This window comes from Sminthopsis crassicaudata, chromosome 6, assembly GCF_048593235.1.
Source record: "Sminthopsis crassicaudata isolate SCR6 chromosome 6, ASM4859323v1, whole genome shotgun sequence".
Classification (NCBI taxonomy): domain Eukaryota; kingdom Metazoa; phylum Chordata; class Mammalia; order Dasyuromorphia; family Dasyuridae; genus Sminthopsis; species Sminthopsis crassicaudata.
Genome location: NC_133622.1, coordinates 79,045,835 through 79,063,007, shown reverse-complemented (window position 1 = coordinate 79,063,007; position 17,173 = coordinate 79,045,835). Strand labels below are relative to the sequence as shown.

The 17,173-nt window shown below is 32.1% G+C and overlaps 1 protein-coding gene across 4 annotated transcripts in view; it reads left to right on the top strand.

The window, feature by feature from the left end:
• The window catches only part of LRBA (LPS responsive beige-like anchor protein), a 742,057-nt gene that overhangs the window by 65,426 nt on the left and 659,458 nt on the right, over positions 1–17,173 (top strand). For all 4 annotated transcript variants that reach the window (XM_074272516.1, XM_074272513.1, XM_074272515.1 and 1 more), the window contains exons 3-5: positions 12,054–12,285; positions 13,218–13,318; positions 15,722–15,817. In XM_074272516.1, coding sequence (XP_074128617.1) covers positions 12,054–12,285; positions 13,218–13,318; positions 15,722–15,817 — 429 coding nt within the window. The remainder of the gene's footprint in view (positions 1–12,053; positions 12,286–13,217; positions 13,319–15,721; positions 15,818–17,173) is intronic.

The window sequence follows — 17,173 nt, the reverse complement described above, 5'->3', positions numbered from 1 at the left end:
AATGAATGAGTTGCAATTTGTGTCAATGGCAGGGATATCCATATTGATAAGATTACAAATAGATTTAAGTATCCTAGACTGAAAAAAAAAAATACAAGGATATAGTTTATTTGAAAAAGTTCTTAGGCAAAAATTTGCTTAAAGTATAGAAAACCCTCTTCAAAAATAGAAATATTTATAAAAGCTGAAGAGAGAATCTGTTTTGGATTTAAAATATATTCCAGTATCCTCATTTTAAATGTCAATAAAAAGGGTCTGTAGAGATTAGGCTACTTGTCGTTTCATAGCCAATTTATCCACAGAGCCAAGACTAATATACAAGTTTTCTGAATTGATTCCAGTCCCCCTCCTATTCTCTCATTTTCTGTTCCTAAATCAAGGAGAGTAAGCACTCTTTCAAGGAGCCAAAGAAAAATAAGAAAATATATTTTGAGTGTTAGAATGTGATTTAATTTAATTTCTAATGGGGAGTTCTCACTTTTGAGATGTCTGAAAAAATAATTTCCCTCACTATTGATGCTTATGAAATTAAAACACAGAGCATATCTTTAATGAATTAGTCCTGTTTTGATTTATTTTGAGAATATTACTTTGAAAATAAAAATAACTTCCTATTCTAATGTAAAATTTGTGATTATATAAGCTTTTAAAAAAATTTCTATAGTCTTGAACATTAAACTATAACTTGAAGGATAATGTTAACCTACTCTGTAGGTTGCTATAAAGATTGTTTATGAAGTTCAGACTCGGATCTAAAATACGCTGAATTGGATGGTTTTGAAAAATGTATCATACAGCATAGGAGACCAAATCATGGTAAAGTGTAGAGAAAGACTATACATCAGTTTCTAGGCCACATTATTCAAAAAAATACAACCATAAAAAAGGTAATAAGATTACATTTTCACATTTCATGGCTAGTAAGGTACATTAGACTGCTCAGATATTCATAACTTACTGTGACATTTGGGAAGATTACATTTTGTAGTGCATAGCCATTACTACAGCTCAGATAATAACTAGCCAATGCTTGAGTCTGGATTATGATCCCTGTCATTGGGAACAAATTTGTGTTTTGAAGGTTGATCAGTTTCAAATAACTATTAGAAAGGGTTAACATGACATACTGTAGACTCTGTGCATGCTTTTTTTATATAATAAGTATGCATACATATAGTATATCAAATATGCCATGCATTTGTGTGTATCAATATCTCCCATCAATTTTCTTTTTGAAAGGCACATTTTAAAATGCTTTAAGCAATGGAGAAATATTAAAATATCTATCTTGACACTTCTAGTAATGTAAACTTAATTTGAAAGCTGGTGAAACACACGTGTACATGCACATATCTTGTAAATTAGTTTGTAAAATTAATTTTGTTGCTTTTTAGATAGGTCATTACTGATTCATGGGATCCTAAAATGAAGGATTGCTTTTAGTGATATTAAGGTGAAGGTAAGGTCTGTGAAGTTACTTGCAACTAGAATGGTTTTATATGATGGATTTAGTATATATTTTGAATAATTTTTAGGAATTGTTACAACCTTCTCTAGATTTTGCTATTGTCAATAAAATATACTTGTATAATAGTACTTGCCTTTGCATTTAAACTTGTTAAGTGTAACTGAAATATGTAAGTACGTAACTGAAAGCTATTGTCTTTTGGAGACGCTTCAGAATATTGGTTCATTAGGCAGGGAAGTGAAAGTTATTTATTATCTGTCTTTTTGAAGAAATGTCACTGATGAATTTCTAATAACCTTTCCTATCTAATGACTTTTTAAAAATTTTCTTTCAGCACTATTTTCACCCTTCACAATTTAAAAAACAGAACAATATTATACTTTTCTATTTTATTTTTGTTAACTTATCAGTCTTTTCAGATACTTTCCAAAGTTAGTTAGACCTTAGTAAATTCTCCTGTTTGAGAATACCCTTGCCTTCTTAAAGTTTTAATTTCCTTCATTCTCTTTTTTGCCTTTCTTAGTTAACTTTAAGCTTTAAACTAGAGATTTAAGTGATGTAAAATAAATTAGTACCCTACTTTTTTAGATGTTACAATTAAAACAAAGGTTAACTATAATAAGTATTAGGAAAAGTTTTAAAAACTTAGTATTTTTAAAAAATTGTCCACTTCATGTTAATATTAGTAGCAGTGTAAGGATGTAGAAGTTTAATAATTGAATTCATCTTTATTTCTTTTGTGTATGATTTAAAGAGAACAATGTTTAACATACCTGTAAGCATTTTCATGTTTTTTTGGCCTACATTTTTTGGCCTTTTTCATTTGAAATTTGATATAGTCTTAAAATGACTTATAATTTTGTATTTTGTCATTTTTCATTTAATTTTTATTAATTTATTCTTTCATTTATTTATTTATTTATCTATCTTTCTATTTATTTATTCATTTATTTATTTTTTACTGAGGCAATTGGATTTAAGTGACTTGCCTAGGGCCACATAGCTAGGAAGTGTTAAGTCCCTGTGGACACATTTGAACTCAGGTCCTCCTGACTTCAGGGTTGGTACTCTATCCACTGTGCCCTTTAGCTGCCTCTTATTTTATTTATTTTCAATTAAATATAAACAAAAGTTTTTAACATTCATTTTATAATCACGGAAAACATTTTCATAATAACCATCATGCAAAAGAAAACACAGACCAAAATGTAGTGTTCTCTCTAAAATGTAATGTTCTCTGTTGAGATTTTCTTGGGGTCTCTGGGAGCATCCTTCATTTCAGTTCAGTAATTACCACAAGTGCAGCCATCTGTTGAAGTCCAAATCCTTTATTATCTCTTTCAAAGTCCTATCTCCTTCCCTTGGGGCTGGGCTAATTTTCTGGAGGCCCTTTCGGAATCTTGGTTTCAGTGGGGAAGAAAAGGAGAGTCTGTCATCAAGGTGGTGTGAGATGGGATGAATCTGTCTGAGTACAAAGGCTTGTGCTTCAACCTCCAGCCTTCTGTCCACTTGTCTCCCAATCTCTCTGGATGAGGCTTTTAGCTTATATGCTCCACACTAAGTACAAACTAATCATTATATCATTAGGAAACCATTATTTGTTGTAGGATTAAATCAAGGCTAAACTAGATTTAACCTTTGTCTTCTCAATTCCATTTAGTGCCTTGTAAGCATCCTTTGTTTCAAGTTCAGAATTTTGGCCCATAACACCAAAACCCAAGAATAATAAACTGAAAAAATATATATCAGCATTCATACTTCATGCAGTTTATTTTAGTATTGTGTATTTTAGTGTTGATTATGTGTCTAATCTGCATAATCTTTGGTGAATAAAACATCTTCAGAATTTTCTAAGAGGAGGTAAGGAGGAGATTGATGGAATCACAGGTTAGTTTTAAAATGACAATTTCACAATCTTTTTCAGTTCCTTCCAACATTTTATTTTATTTTGGGCATAGGTTGCTGTAAAAATCAAGTTAATTCCTAACAATTAAATTGGTGTTTTTATATCTTTCAAAGTGCTTTATATACATTTTCTCATTTGATCTCACAATAACCCTTTGAAGAAAGTACTATAAATGATGTATTTTACAAAAAAAGGAAACTGAAGCAGTATTTCCAGTTGCTTCTGAAACTGTTCATTTAATAATTTTTTATGACAATAATATTCCATTACATTCATATATCATAATTTCTTTACCTCTTCCTCAATAGGACATAGCTTTTAAATTTCTATTTTGGGGGTAATATGAAAAGAGTAGCTATAAATATTTTAGATTCTTTTCCTCCTTGTTTTTAATCTCTTGGGGAACAGACTTAATAGTGATACTTCTATCAAAGGTTTTCACTTTTTTAATTTTCTGGGCATAATTCCAAGTTGTCTTTCAGGATGTTTGTACCAATTCATAACTTCATCAACCGGGATAGTATTCCTGTTTTTCCATAGTTCATATATAGCATTTGTCATTTTTCTCTTTTGTCAATTTTACAATTTGAATATAGAGATGGAACTTGAAAATAACTTAATATGCATTTTTCTTTTAGTGTTATAGAGCATTTTTTCATATGATCGATTATTTCATATAATTGATAATTTGAATTTCTAACATTGAAAACTAGAACTGTTTGTCAAGGAAAACTTTTAGTTTTATAAATTTGAATGATTTCCTTCTATATCTTGGATATGAGGTCTTACATCAGAGAAGCTTGCTTTTAAAGTTTTTTTTTTATGTACTTATATTCCTTTTTGTCCTTAACTAAATATAAAACTTTCAAATTTTATATAAAGTTGTCCTTTTCATCCTGTAATCTTATCTATATTTAATCATGAATTTCCCCCCTCTTTTTTTTTAGATTGGAAAAATAATTTCTTCTTTATTTTATTTTATATATACTCTACATATTATATATTATTACTCTATACTCTATATATACTCTAATTTACTTCTTTATTCCTTTAATTTATTTGTTATGTGATCTTTTGAATCTGCTTTGATGCTTATCTTGGTATATGGTATGAGTTGTTGGTCAAAATCTAATTTCTAGCAGACTTATGTTGAGTTTTCATAGTGATTTTGTTCAGATAGTGAGTCTTTTGCCAAGTAACTGAGGAAGTTTGGATTTATCAACTAAATAATGGGCTATTGTTTTGTATGTAGTCAACTTGATCTCTTCTACTTGACTTTTTTTTTTTTTTAATTAATACCAGCTTTAGTGAATACTACTTTAGAATATACATAGAATATTATTTTTTCAATTACTTAGTTCTGTTTTATTTTTGCAAAAAGCATTTTATGGTTTGGTTAACTACTGGGTAAGTTCAGTTTAAAATATTTTAAACCTTCTATAACTATAAAAAGCTTCTTGATCAGAGAAATGACATCATCAATTAGGCAGATCTAGTTGTATGTTTTGGAAAGGGGAGAGTCTAGATACAGGGACACATAGGAAGCCATTGAAATAGTTTAGATGATAAAAACCTGATAAATGGAAAAAAGAAGATGGAATAAGAACATTTGACAAAGCATGGCAACTAACTGAATATGGCAAAAAGTAGAATTAATAGGTAAGAATTGAAGATGACTTATTTAAATGTGAGTTACCTAAGAGAATGGTCTTGTTCTTAATAGGATTAAGAAAATTAGAAAGAGGTTTAGGTTTAAGGGAATTGTGCATTCTGTTTTAAACATGTTGAGTTGGAGATAACAATTGGATTTACAGGTTGAGATGCTAGAAAACTATTGAAGAAGCATAATTTGATTTTGATATATAGATATAGAAATTATTTTTATAGAGATGATAATTGAATTTAATTAGAACTGATGAAATTACCAAATGAGAATACAGAAAGAGGAAAGAGAAGGTGTAAAATGTAACTTTCTTTTATATTTAAGGATTTTTTCTTTTTTTCTTTTTTTTTTTTTGGTTAAAACAGTGTAACATCTTCATTCCTTTTAAAAGACTTATCACAGATTATTTTTGAAATTCATGATAGGATAATTGGTGTTCTGAAATCTAAGAAAGGTTATGATTTTGATTTAGAAGGAAAGAGGAAGAAATATTTAATGTGCATTAGAAAATATAGACTATTGAGAAGAGAAATAATCAGCAGTGTCAGAGGTTGCAGAGAGATCAAGAAAGATGAGTATTGAAAAAAATTGTTTGGCAATTAAGAGATTGTTGATAATTTTGGCAATACAATTTCGCTTGAGTGATGAGAGGATGCCAGACTGAAGATAATTTAGAAGAAAATGAAATGAGAGGAAATATAAGAACTTTCTTATTATTTTTGTAAGCATTCATTTCACTTAGATTATCAGATTTATTGGTATTCATTTCAGCAAAATAACTTATAATTATTGCTCTGATTTTGTCTTCATTGGTAGACAATTCACCTTTTTCATTTTTGATACTAGTAATTTGATTTTTTTCTTTACTTTTTCTATTCAAATTAACTAAAGGTTTATCTAAATTTTTTTTCATAAAACCAACTCAGTTTTTCTTATTAGTTCAATAGTTTTCTTTCAGTTTTATTAATCTTCCCTTTTATTTTCAGAATTTCAGATTTGACACTTAATTGGGGTTTTTTAATTTGTTCTTTTTCTAGGTCTTTTAGTTGTATGTCCAATTCATTGATCTTCTCTTTCTCTATTTTATTCAAATAAGCATATAGAGATAAAAAAAAAAAATCTTCCCTAAGAGCTACTTTGACTGCAACCCATAGATTTTGGTATGCTATCTCATTATTGTCATTCTCTTGCATGAAATTATCGATCGATTCGATGATTTGTTGTTTTCAGCCACTCATTCTTTAGTATTATATTATTTAATTTCCAATTAATTTTTGGTCTTTTTCCCCGGCCCTTTATTACAGGTAATTTTTTTCTGCATCATGATCTGGAAAAAAAAAATGCATTTACTGTTTTTGTCTTTCTAAATTTGATTTTGAGGTTTTAAATGCCCTAATACAGGATCTATTTTGTGTAAGTTTCATGTACTGCTAAGAAAAAAGTATATTTCTTTCTATCGCCATTTACTTTTCTCCGAAGATCTATCATATCTAACTTTTCTAAAGTTCTATTTACCTCCTTAACTTCTTGTTTGTTTTCTGTTCGATTTATCTAGTTTTAATAGAGAGAGGTTAAGATCCCCCCCCCCCCCAGGATAGTTTTGTTGTCTTATTTCTTCTTGCAGCTCTCTTAACTTCTCTGGGAACTTGGATGCTATACCACTTGATGCATTTATGTTTAGTAATGGTATTACTTCATTATCTATGGTATCTTTTAGCAAGATGTAGTTTCCTTCCTTATTTTTACTTTTGCTTTCAGGATCCCCACTCCTGTGTTTTTTGTTTTTTTTTTAATTCACCTAAAATGCAATAGATTCTTCTCCAGGCTTTTACATTTACTCTGTGTGGATCACTCTGTTTTAAATATGTCTGATATTCTCTCTTAGAGCCAAATCTGATGCGATTAAGATCAACATATTGCTCATCTCCCTCCCTTCTTTCCCCTCAATTGTAATAGGTTTTTTGGCCTCTTCATGAGATGTAATTTACCCCATTTTACCTCTCCTTTCCTCTTCTAATACAATCCCGTTTCCATTTCTAGTTTCTTTTTTATATCTTCACATTAAAGTCAAATTATATATTACACCCTGTAGAGAGCCAGAACTTTGGAGAACTATACTTAAAACAAGGTGTTAACTCAGTGGAATTGATGAGATGATGGTTCTCTAGTTCACATATATACTTAGTATGGTGATATAATGGTTTTCTAAGTTCAAACATAATCAGTATGCTGTAATGATGTTACTATAATTAGGTATATAAGGGCTAAGAAGGACTGGAAGATAAACATTCTATTTTTGACCATCCTCTCATATCTCTCATGTCTCTTGCACTCCTGCAGTAAGACAAGACTGGGTCAGAATAAAGATTCTACACTCTATTCTTGACCATTCTTGTGATGTCTGTCCTGCCTTCATCACTTCTCCATTAAGACCAAGGATTCAGGCTGATCCTGAGGTCCTCCAGAAAGCTAGCCTGAACACCCTCTCAAGTATACCCCTGTCAGAGATGAAATAAACCATTTTCCCATATCAGGATGCATTTTAACCTTTTAAAAACATAAGGGTTTTTTTTAAAAATCTTTTTATGCATTTATGATTCTCTTGAGTTCTGTATTTGAAGATCAGATTTTCTGTTCAGTTTTGGTTTGTTCATCAAAAGTAAATGAAAATCCCTTATTTCATTGAATGTCCATTTTGTCCCCTGAAAGATAATGATTAATTTTGCTGAATAGTTGATTTTTTAGCTGCAGTCCACATTCCTTTGCCCTCCAGAATATCATTCCAGGCCCTTCAATCCTTTAAAGTGGAAGTTGCTAGGTCCTGGATAATTCTCATTGTGGCTTATTAGTATTTGAATTGTTTCCTTCTGGATGCTTGAATTCTTTTCTTCTTGACCTGATAATTCTGGAATTTAGCTATAATATTCCTTGAAGTTTTCATTTTGGGCTCTCCTTTCAGGAGATGATTGATGGATTCTTTCAATGTCTATTTTACCCTCCATTTCAAGGACATTAAGACAGTTTTCCTTGATTTCTTGAAAGATGTTGTCTAGGCTTTTTTTTTTTTCCATCATGGTTTTCAGATAGTCTAATAATTCTTAGATTATCTCTCCTGGATTTATTTTCCAGGTCAATTTTTTTCTAATGAGGTAGTTTACATTTTATTCTGTTTTTTCTTTTCTTTTTGGTTTTGTTTGACTGATTTTTGATATCTCATTGAGTCTTTCACTTCCATATTTTCTCATTTTACAAATTCTGTTTTTCAAATAGTTTTTTTTTTCCACTTCACCAAAGCTATTTTTTAAGGAATGATTTCCTTCAGACAATTTCTGCGTTTCTTTTTCCAGAGCTGTCTTTTCTTTTCTCAATTTTTATCTAACTCTCTTTTCAGATGCTTTTTAAATTCTTCCAAGGGAGCCTTGTGAGATGGAAACCAATATATATCAGTTTTTGGGACTCATCTGGAGATGGTTTAGATTCCTCAGGGTTTGAGGTCTTCATAAAAGCTCTGTATGGTTGGAGCTCTTTTGGCTTTTTTTGCTTATTTTTAAAGGTTGAGGTTTGCTCTTAGGGCAAAGGGGAGATTGTTCCAATATGCCTCTTCAGGTGATAGCAGCTTCAAGCTGCCCTGGAGTGGGTGCTGCAGGCTTCCTTCCTGTGCTGAATGGGCATGGCCACGTCTCACTTGTTATGCCGGGGTTCAGGGGCTCACTATTTGCTTTCTGTAGTTGAGTTGTATCACAGCTTGTGTATTGATCCATTGGCTTTTGTATCAGGATAGATAACAAATGTTCCAGTCTTCCCAGTCTTCTCCCAGCCCATGGAAGCCTCTCTGCAGTAGGCTGCACCCTCTTCATGTTTTCCTTCTCCTTTCTCCCCTTCTCCCCAACTGAGATAGACCTTTCCTGAAATTCTTCCAGAATGTCATCTGCTAGAAAATTTTTATACTCCAAATATTTGTGTATTCTGTTGTTCTAAAACCATTGAGAGGTTTGATTTGTTTTTCTGAGGGAAACCAGGAAGTACTCAAAAACTTGTCTACTCTTTGCCACTTTGGCTCCCCCCTGAGAATTTTTAAAAAGAAAAATAAATGAGCATTCAAAGGAGAAAGAATCCAATCACATAAAAGTTACTTTGCAAATAGGGAAGACTTGTGTTTAACTTCAGAAGAAGATGCTAAAGTAAAAAAAACAAAACAAAACTTCTCTTTCCCCCAAAGAGTAACAATACCTGCAGAAAAAGAATTCATAGAAGAACTCAAAAAAGACCAAAAATCAAATAAGAGACATTGAGCAAAAACAAAAAGAAAAATCCAAGAAACCACAACATTATGAATAGAAAGTCAACCAACTAAAAAAGAAAATCCAGAGTCTTTGTTTTGTTTTTAAATTTTTATTATTATAACTTTTTATTGACAGTACATATGCATGGGTAATTTTTTACAACATTATCCCTTGCACTCACTTCTGTTTCGACTTTTCCCTTCCCTCCCTCTACTCCCTCCCCTAGATGGCAGGCAGTCATATACATATTAAATATGTTATAGTATATCCTAGATACAATATATGTGTGCAAAACCGTTCAGTTCTCTTATTGCACAAGAAGAATTGGATTCAGAAGATAAAGATAACCTGGGAAGGAAAACAAAAATGCAAGTAGTCCACATTCATTTCCTTTTCTGGGTGTAGCTGATTCAGCTTCTTGGGCATAATTCCAGATTGGTCTCCAGAATGGTTGGATTTGTTCACAACTCCACCAACAATGCATCAGTGTCCCAGTTTTCCAGCATCTCCTCCAACATTCATCATTATTTTTTCCTGTCATCTTAGCCAAACTAACAGGTGTATAGTGGTATCTCAGAGTTGTCTTAATTTGCATTTCTCTGATCAATAGTGATTTGGAACACATTTTCATATGAATAGAAATAGTTTCAATTTCATCATCTGAAAATTGTTCATATCCTTTTACCATTTATCAATTGGAGAATAGCTTGATTTCTTATTAGAGTCAATTCTCTATATATTTTGGAGATGAGGCTTTTATCAGAACCTTTAACTGTAAAAATGTTTTTCCAGTTTGAAAATCCAGACTCTTTTAAAATTAAATTGGAAAATGACAAGCCAGCAAAGTTGTAAGAGAGCAAGAAATAATAAAATATAAAGAACAAAAAAATAGAAAAGAATGTGACATTTCTCATAAGAACAGCCAATCTGGAGAACAGATCAGGAAGAGAAAACATAAGCATATTTGGATTACCTGAAAGTTATGAGGGAAAATGAATTTTGATATAATAATACAAAAAATAATTTTTTAAAATTGTCCTGAAAGAGTGAAACTTATAGGTGCATCATTATTAAATTTTGAGACCCCTTGATCCAAAAGAAAATTTTACAAGCAACAACAACAAAGCCTACCAAAATTAATTCAAATATGTTGGAGCCACAGTTAGAATCACACAAAACTTCAGTTCTTGCAACACTTAATAAATATGATCCAAAGAGTTAGGATTGCAGCTAAAAATATATTTAGCAAAATTAAGCATAATCTTGAACACTAACAAAAAAAAGTCATTTAGCAAATTGTCAGGTTTTCTTGTAAAAAATCTTGAACTTAATAGAAAATTTGACATATAAGAGTCAAGAGAAATAAGATAAACATCAAAGACTTATTTCAAAGGATTCAAAAAGGATATTCTTTACATTTTATACATGGAAATATAAAATATATATCTTTGATTGTCATTGGTAATTGAATAGTTCAAAAGAAAGACTGGTGTAGAGCTGAGAATGATGTGATTCTAAAAAGCAAAACTGTTAAAAAAAACAAAAAACAAAAAACGTGAAAACAATAGTTGTGTGAATGAGGGCAGTAACTGACAGAGGAATTAGATGGACATGGAGAGCTTTTAGTCCTGAAATCCTACTCCCGTAGGGTTAATGAAGGAACAATTTTACATATATCTAGAAGGGTATAATTCAAAGTTTAAAAAGATTCAGTGAGAAAAATCTACATTATGTCAGCCATATTAATTTTGTTTTAGACTGGTTCAAAACAATTAGATAGTATAAGGTTGGAATATTGTTGTAGCATAGGATGCTATGAGTTGGTGGATTCAGAAAAATATGAAAAGATTTGGACTTAAGAAGAATGAAGTTACTCTCCATCAGACAAACAGACTAAACAAGCATAATATGTTGCATAGATTTATATGAATATATGTTTATGATTATAGGTATCTATATATATGTATATATAGATGCATATGTTATATATGTATGTATATGTGTATCTGTATATATCTGTGTATACTTAAATAAATCTGTGTTTAACTGTAGCCTGCTTGGGGGAGGAAAGTGGGGGCATGGAAAAGGGGAAAAAAGAAAAAAGTAAAAAGTACTTAGCAGAAAACAAAAGAAAACCTATAAGGAAGTAAAGAAAAGATAGGCACTTCTGAATACAATGTATTCTATTATTATATCTGGTTTCTTGAAATAGAAATTCATTGTTATATTTTGAATCCTCTGCTAAATGTTTAAAGCCATTTGAAAAAGCTAGTACAAAGAGAAAAGTTGAAAACAGGGAAGGGGCTGGGGGAAAAGGGGGGAGAGAAAGAAAAAGAGAGAGGGAGAGGAAAGTGGGAGAGGGGAGAGACAGAGAGACAAATAGAGACAGAGAGACAGTGAGAATAGATTGAAGTTGCAATCTGCTACACCATATAATAAAGGCTTGACCATTGCCTATTAAGTATAAAAGCCCCTTATTTTCTTTGGTAGCTTGTTATTTTCAAATTTTAATAAGAGTTTTTCTTTATTTAAAAAATTCTCTTAATTATTTGCTATAGCTATTGTCTAGTTCCCCCCCCCCCCCATCAGATTTCTGATAGGAAATGAAATAATTAGATAAATGTACTCATTTACCAGAAAGGTAGAGAGAATTAACACACATTTGTGTGTATTGGTCAGGGGGTGTATGTATTGTGTATAGTAAGTGACTTTTGTTTCTTTTCTTTTTGGAAGCTGGTTGGTGGACAGTTTGATTTGGAAATGAACTTTATCATCCAAGAAGGGGAAAGTATTATTTGCATGGTGGATCTTTTGGATAAGTGTGATATTACTTGCCAAGCAGAAGTATGGAGCATGTTTACTGCCATTCTGAAAAAGAGTATAAGAAATCTTCAGGCCTGTACCGAAGTAGGTCTTGTTGAACAAGTGCTCAGAAGAATTGACAAAGTTGACAATATGATTGCAGGTATGACTTTCTCTGCCAGCAGAACATTTTAAAGAAATAAAATAGATATTTAAAATAATGTCTTTTTCTAATTCTTTTTATGTTTAATTGCTTGAAAAGTAAGTTCATTGTGATGCAGGTTGTGGCCCCTTTAAGAAACGTCTTTTCAGATTGATTTATTCCTTTCTGATTCCCAACCTCTCCTAGATGATGCACTATCAATTTAAGAAGCTAGGAACTTTGACAAATCCTGGTCAAAAGCACCTCTTTGAATTCCAATAGAAGATCTGGGCCTGTCCCAGTCCCCCATGGGATTTGAGCCAACTTGGGCTTGACCCAGCCCCTATGGGATCTGAGCCAAATTGGGGCTGTCCTAGCTCCCATTCTAATGATTTGCTCAGGTTTCCCAAACCCCACCAAGAAATTCTAGCCCTCAGTGAACCCATCGAGGAGCCAACTTGGGACTTCACCCATGGGCTCCTTTAGCTAAATCTCTCATTATAAAAGAGCCAAACTGGAGCTCTCTCTTTGCAGAGAGTAGAAAGATTCCAGCACCATGCCTGTCATCCAGGACTCTCTGCCCACTGGAACACTGTTTCTGGTGCCCTCTTAACCCTAACGTTCACATTTTACTAACTAGACTTTAACCTTACTTCCAAACCCCATAATAAACCTCTTTTATCTAGATTTTTGGGTCTGTAAATTCCTTTACAGGGGACTCTTGCACTGCTACTAGACCTCATGACATATCCTTGCGCCGAATCCAAAGGGGTTGTAGGAGAGCTCTGTTTGACTCCCTGTACCCCAAACCTGCCACTAGACCTCAATTAAATCCTAATTTCATTTAGGTACCCCAGATCTAGACCTCATCATTTGCAGTTGGTAAGTATATCTTATTTATTGTGAAACACAGATGTATGATATTATAAAAATTTTACTTCTTCCATCTCCAGATCTTTTGGTCGATATGTTGGGAGTGCTGGCTACTTATAATTTGACTGTACGGGAACTAAAACTATTCTTCAGTAAACTTCAAGGAGAAAAAGGCCAATGGGTAAAATATTTAGTCTTCACTTTTTTAAAATTGTCATTTGGTATTTATAGAAAGCTGTATTTTTTTTCTTTTAAATGTCCATTTTGAAAATAATGAAGACAAGTGTCTTCAGATGGTTTTTATTTATTTGGATTCCTATTTCTTTTACAATTTCTCCTCCTTTCATCTCCTTTATACCTCTGGTATCACAAAGATATAGTTAGAAAAAAGGTGCTATCATAAGAAGGACTCTGAAACTATCTGATCTTTCTTCAACACATCTTGAATTCATTTCTAGAATTAAGCAAAAAAGATGGATTCAAAGTGGTATTATTTTATTGATCTTCATCATGTTACCTTAGTAATACTACATCCTTTTCCCCTTCTCTCTGCCCTCATTCTCCAGATTGAAAGAAAAACGAATGAAAAAGTGGATGGGACTGGCACTTTAGAAAAATGTGTGCCTCCCAGAATTGAATTTAAGGTCATACAGTGTTCTTCATTCTATTATTATTAGGCATCATTGACAATCCAACCGTTGATTGATTGTATATTTTCCATGCAATTATGTTGTTATTTTGTTGGATAGTTGAGGTAGGTGATTTATGTGTATAAAAAAATTGTATAGTTCCCTGGAATTCTTATTTTCTAGCCTTAAGAATGGGACCACTGCTACTTGAAAAACTTTTATTAGAGAATAATGTGAGTGGCCTTGAACTAAACGCAAGTAGACAAATTTTTAAGGTTAGCCATATATATGCTGTGTCCCTTTGTTTCCAATAACAAGTTCAGTGTCTTAAAAGTGTCTGTATATGTCATTGTACCTTTTATCTGGAGTTGTCTTTCATTTACACTACATATATCTTTTATGTACATACTTGTATGAATATTTTTTCCCCTCCTAGAATGTTGCTCCTTGAGGCTAAGAACCATATTTTTGCTTTTCTTTGAGCATGGTGTCTGGAACAAAATGCTAAATAAATATTTGTTGACAGATTTTGTGAAAGATGGTAACTTCTTACTTAATATTCTTGTAGTGAAAAATGTTTATCATTTTATTAGTTTTTTTTTTTTTAAGTTATATTAGCTACTTTTACGAGTCTCTCAGATGTGAGTAATTGTTAAAGTTACTTGTTACTTCTTTAAAGGAAGAAGTTGTAAGAGAAACATTTTCAGTATTTATTTATTTCAGATGTAGAAAGCACTATAATCTGCTTTAATTCTTACCTGCCATAAGCCTTTGAATCTGATCTTGGCAAAAGAAACTGCGATGTCTTAAAGGAAATGAAGTGGTGGTAATTGCAAATTACCCTCTTAATGGGGAAGTGAAATTTAAAACCTGCCTTAATACTTAAGAATATACGTTTTACTCAATTTTTTGCTTTCTTTACCCTTTTACCTTTTATCTATAGAGTTATTTAACTTATTCTGACATCATAGCAAGCATTTGCCTACTTTAAAAAAATATGAATCAATGATTTTATCTATAACTTGATCCAATTAAAATCAAACTTTTTACTGTTATAGTGGAAAGCCATAATCTACATCTGTTTTGCTTGTTTTCATTTTGTGGAAAGATTGAGCATGTTTCATAAGATGATAGAATCATATATTTAGGGAGGGAGGGACATAAGATTTATGTATGTAGTCCCGATCTGAGCCCCTGAGAAATTAAGTGATTGGTCACAACACAGTTATTAAGTGTCAGAATTGTAATTCTAACCCAGGTCCTTTGAGTCCAAATTGAACTTCCTTTCCCCATACCATATCATTTATGGATCATACTTTACCTTGACAGGAAAAGTAAGCTTTCAAAAAATTTCATTGTTTGGGTGTATGGATAGAACTTTGTTAATTTATTTTACTTAAGTGCAGGAATTATTTTGCTTATCTTTTTGAAATGAGATATCATATGTAAAATGCTTAATGTGTTTTCTGAAACTTTAGAGGGTTATGTAAATGCTAGAGATTTTTGTTATTTGTATCTATAGCCCTTTGAATATAGTAAACAATTAAAGTTTTATTCATTCATTCATCCATTTATTTAGTTTCTGACCATTAGCCTGACTGTTGATTGAACCAAGCATAAAACTTTAGGGAAAAGCCTTGAGTTTATGTAAAAATTATTTTTAATTTTTTTGTTAAGGTACCAAAAAAATGACAATCTGGCATGGATAGGGGCCATAAAGAGAAACTCTGAGTAGTAACTGTTTTTACGTAGAATACTAATGACTTCTATGAAGTATTGTACTTTGCTCATTTGAGATATCTCAATTGTGATGAATGCTCATCTGTCAGAAAATAAATTTCTTTGAAAGCATTGGAAAAAGTTTCAAAAAAGCATATTTTAATCTACTTTAGTTAGAACATTGTTGTTCTTATGTATGTTTTAAAATATATAGATTAGATTGTTTATTTTAACAGCCTCCTCATGCTGGGAAGTTACTGTCCGTGTTAAAACACATGCCTCAGAAATATGGTCCTGATGCCTTTTTCAATTTTCCAGGGAAAAGTGCTGCAGTAAGTTACTCTTAACTATGAAATAAATGTGTCCTGTTTTTGTTAAACACTTTAAGTTATTTTTTTTAAAATAGTTTACATTATTTTATTTTACTTTTTTTTTCCTTTGAGCTTTCTCTGCAGATTTCAGCTTTAGATCCTTTATTTTCTGTTTACCACTTTCCCTTGAATAGTACTAATATTGTTCTCATCTGTTAGAGTGAGTTGGATTAATTATCTAGAGCATACTACACTAATTTTATTGATGCTGACTTCTTGTGTTTTCCAAGAGAACAAAATTTAAATGTTGGAATACACAGGAGAGCTGTTAGAATACACGGGAGCCACCTAACAGTGGCTGCTGGAGATCCAACCCAGAATAAATCTCCTCTTGTGAAAGGACGATACAAGGAGGTTGAGAGGCAGTTGCTGTTCTCTGACCTCTCTGACTGATAGGCCGTTGCATTGTCTGACCTTTCTCCTCTTTCCTTTGCCTCCACTTTATCTCATTCCCAGTCCACTAGCAACACCTGTGTCAGCAAAGGCTGCCTTGAAACTCCTTCACATGTTATGATCCACAGCTGTGGAGGCTCTTGGAGAATTGACTTGTCCCTTAACACCTAAATAGTCGTTAGTATTTAAAAAGAAATATCAAAAATTAGCTTTATTTTTACAAAGTACTGGAGAAGAATGAAAAAAATAGTAATTGTACAATCGATGAGGTCACATTATATTGACAAATGCTGTAAATCCCTCAGAATTCTTTGGTGTAGGACGACAATTCTTTAATAAAAATATATCCAAAATTCTTGAGTGAGAGTGATTTCCAGTGGCTTAAGAAGTGCTATAGGAAGGTAAGAGAAGGAAAAAGATCCAAGTAAGAGACTAAAAATAGTTAATAAAGAAGTTCCCTGGAATCTCAGGAACTTTCCCTGTATCCCCTTCCCTCTATACCTCCCAAAACTAAAAATTTCTAAGGGCAAAATCAATTCAGAACAGCTCACACTGTTGTTGTGGGAATATGGGAGCTTGACGCAAGTCATCCCCATTTTGACCAAGTTCTTGGCCTAAAATAATCAGGAATTGTTACTTAATGCTTATTAGCCTGTCGTCCCAAACCTATCCCAATACATTTGCCATCTTAAATTTTGTTCAGATCTTTTTTTCCTGAATTTTTTCATTCTCTTCTATTTTTGAGCACAATCTTCTATCTTTAAAAAAAGTTAATTTGGGGCAGCTAAGTGGCACAGTGGATAGAGCAGCAGCCCTGAAGTCAGGAAAACTCGAGTTCAAATCTGTCCTCAGACACTTAATACTTTCTAGCTGTGTGACCCTGGGCAAGTCACTTAACCTCAATTACAGGGGGGGGGGGAGGGA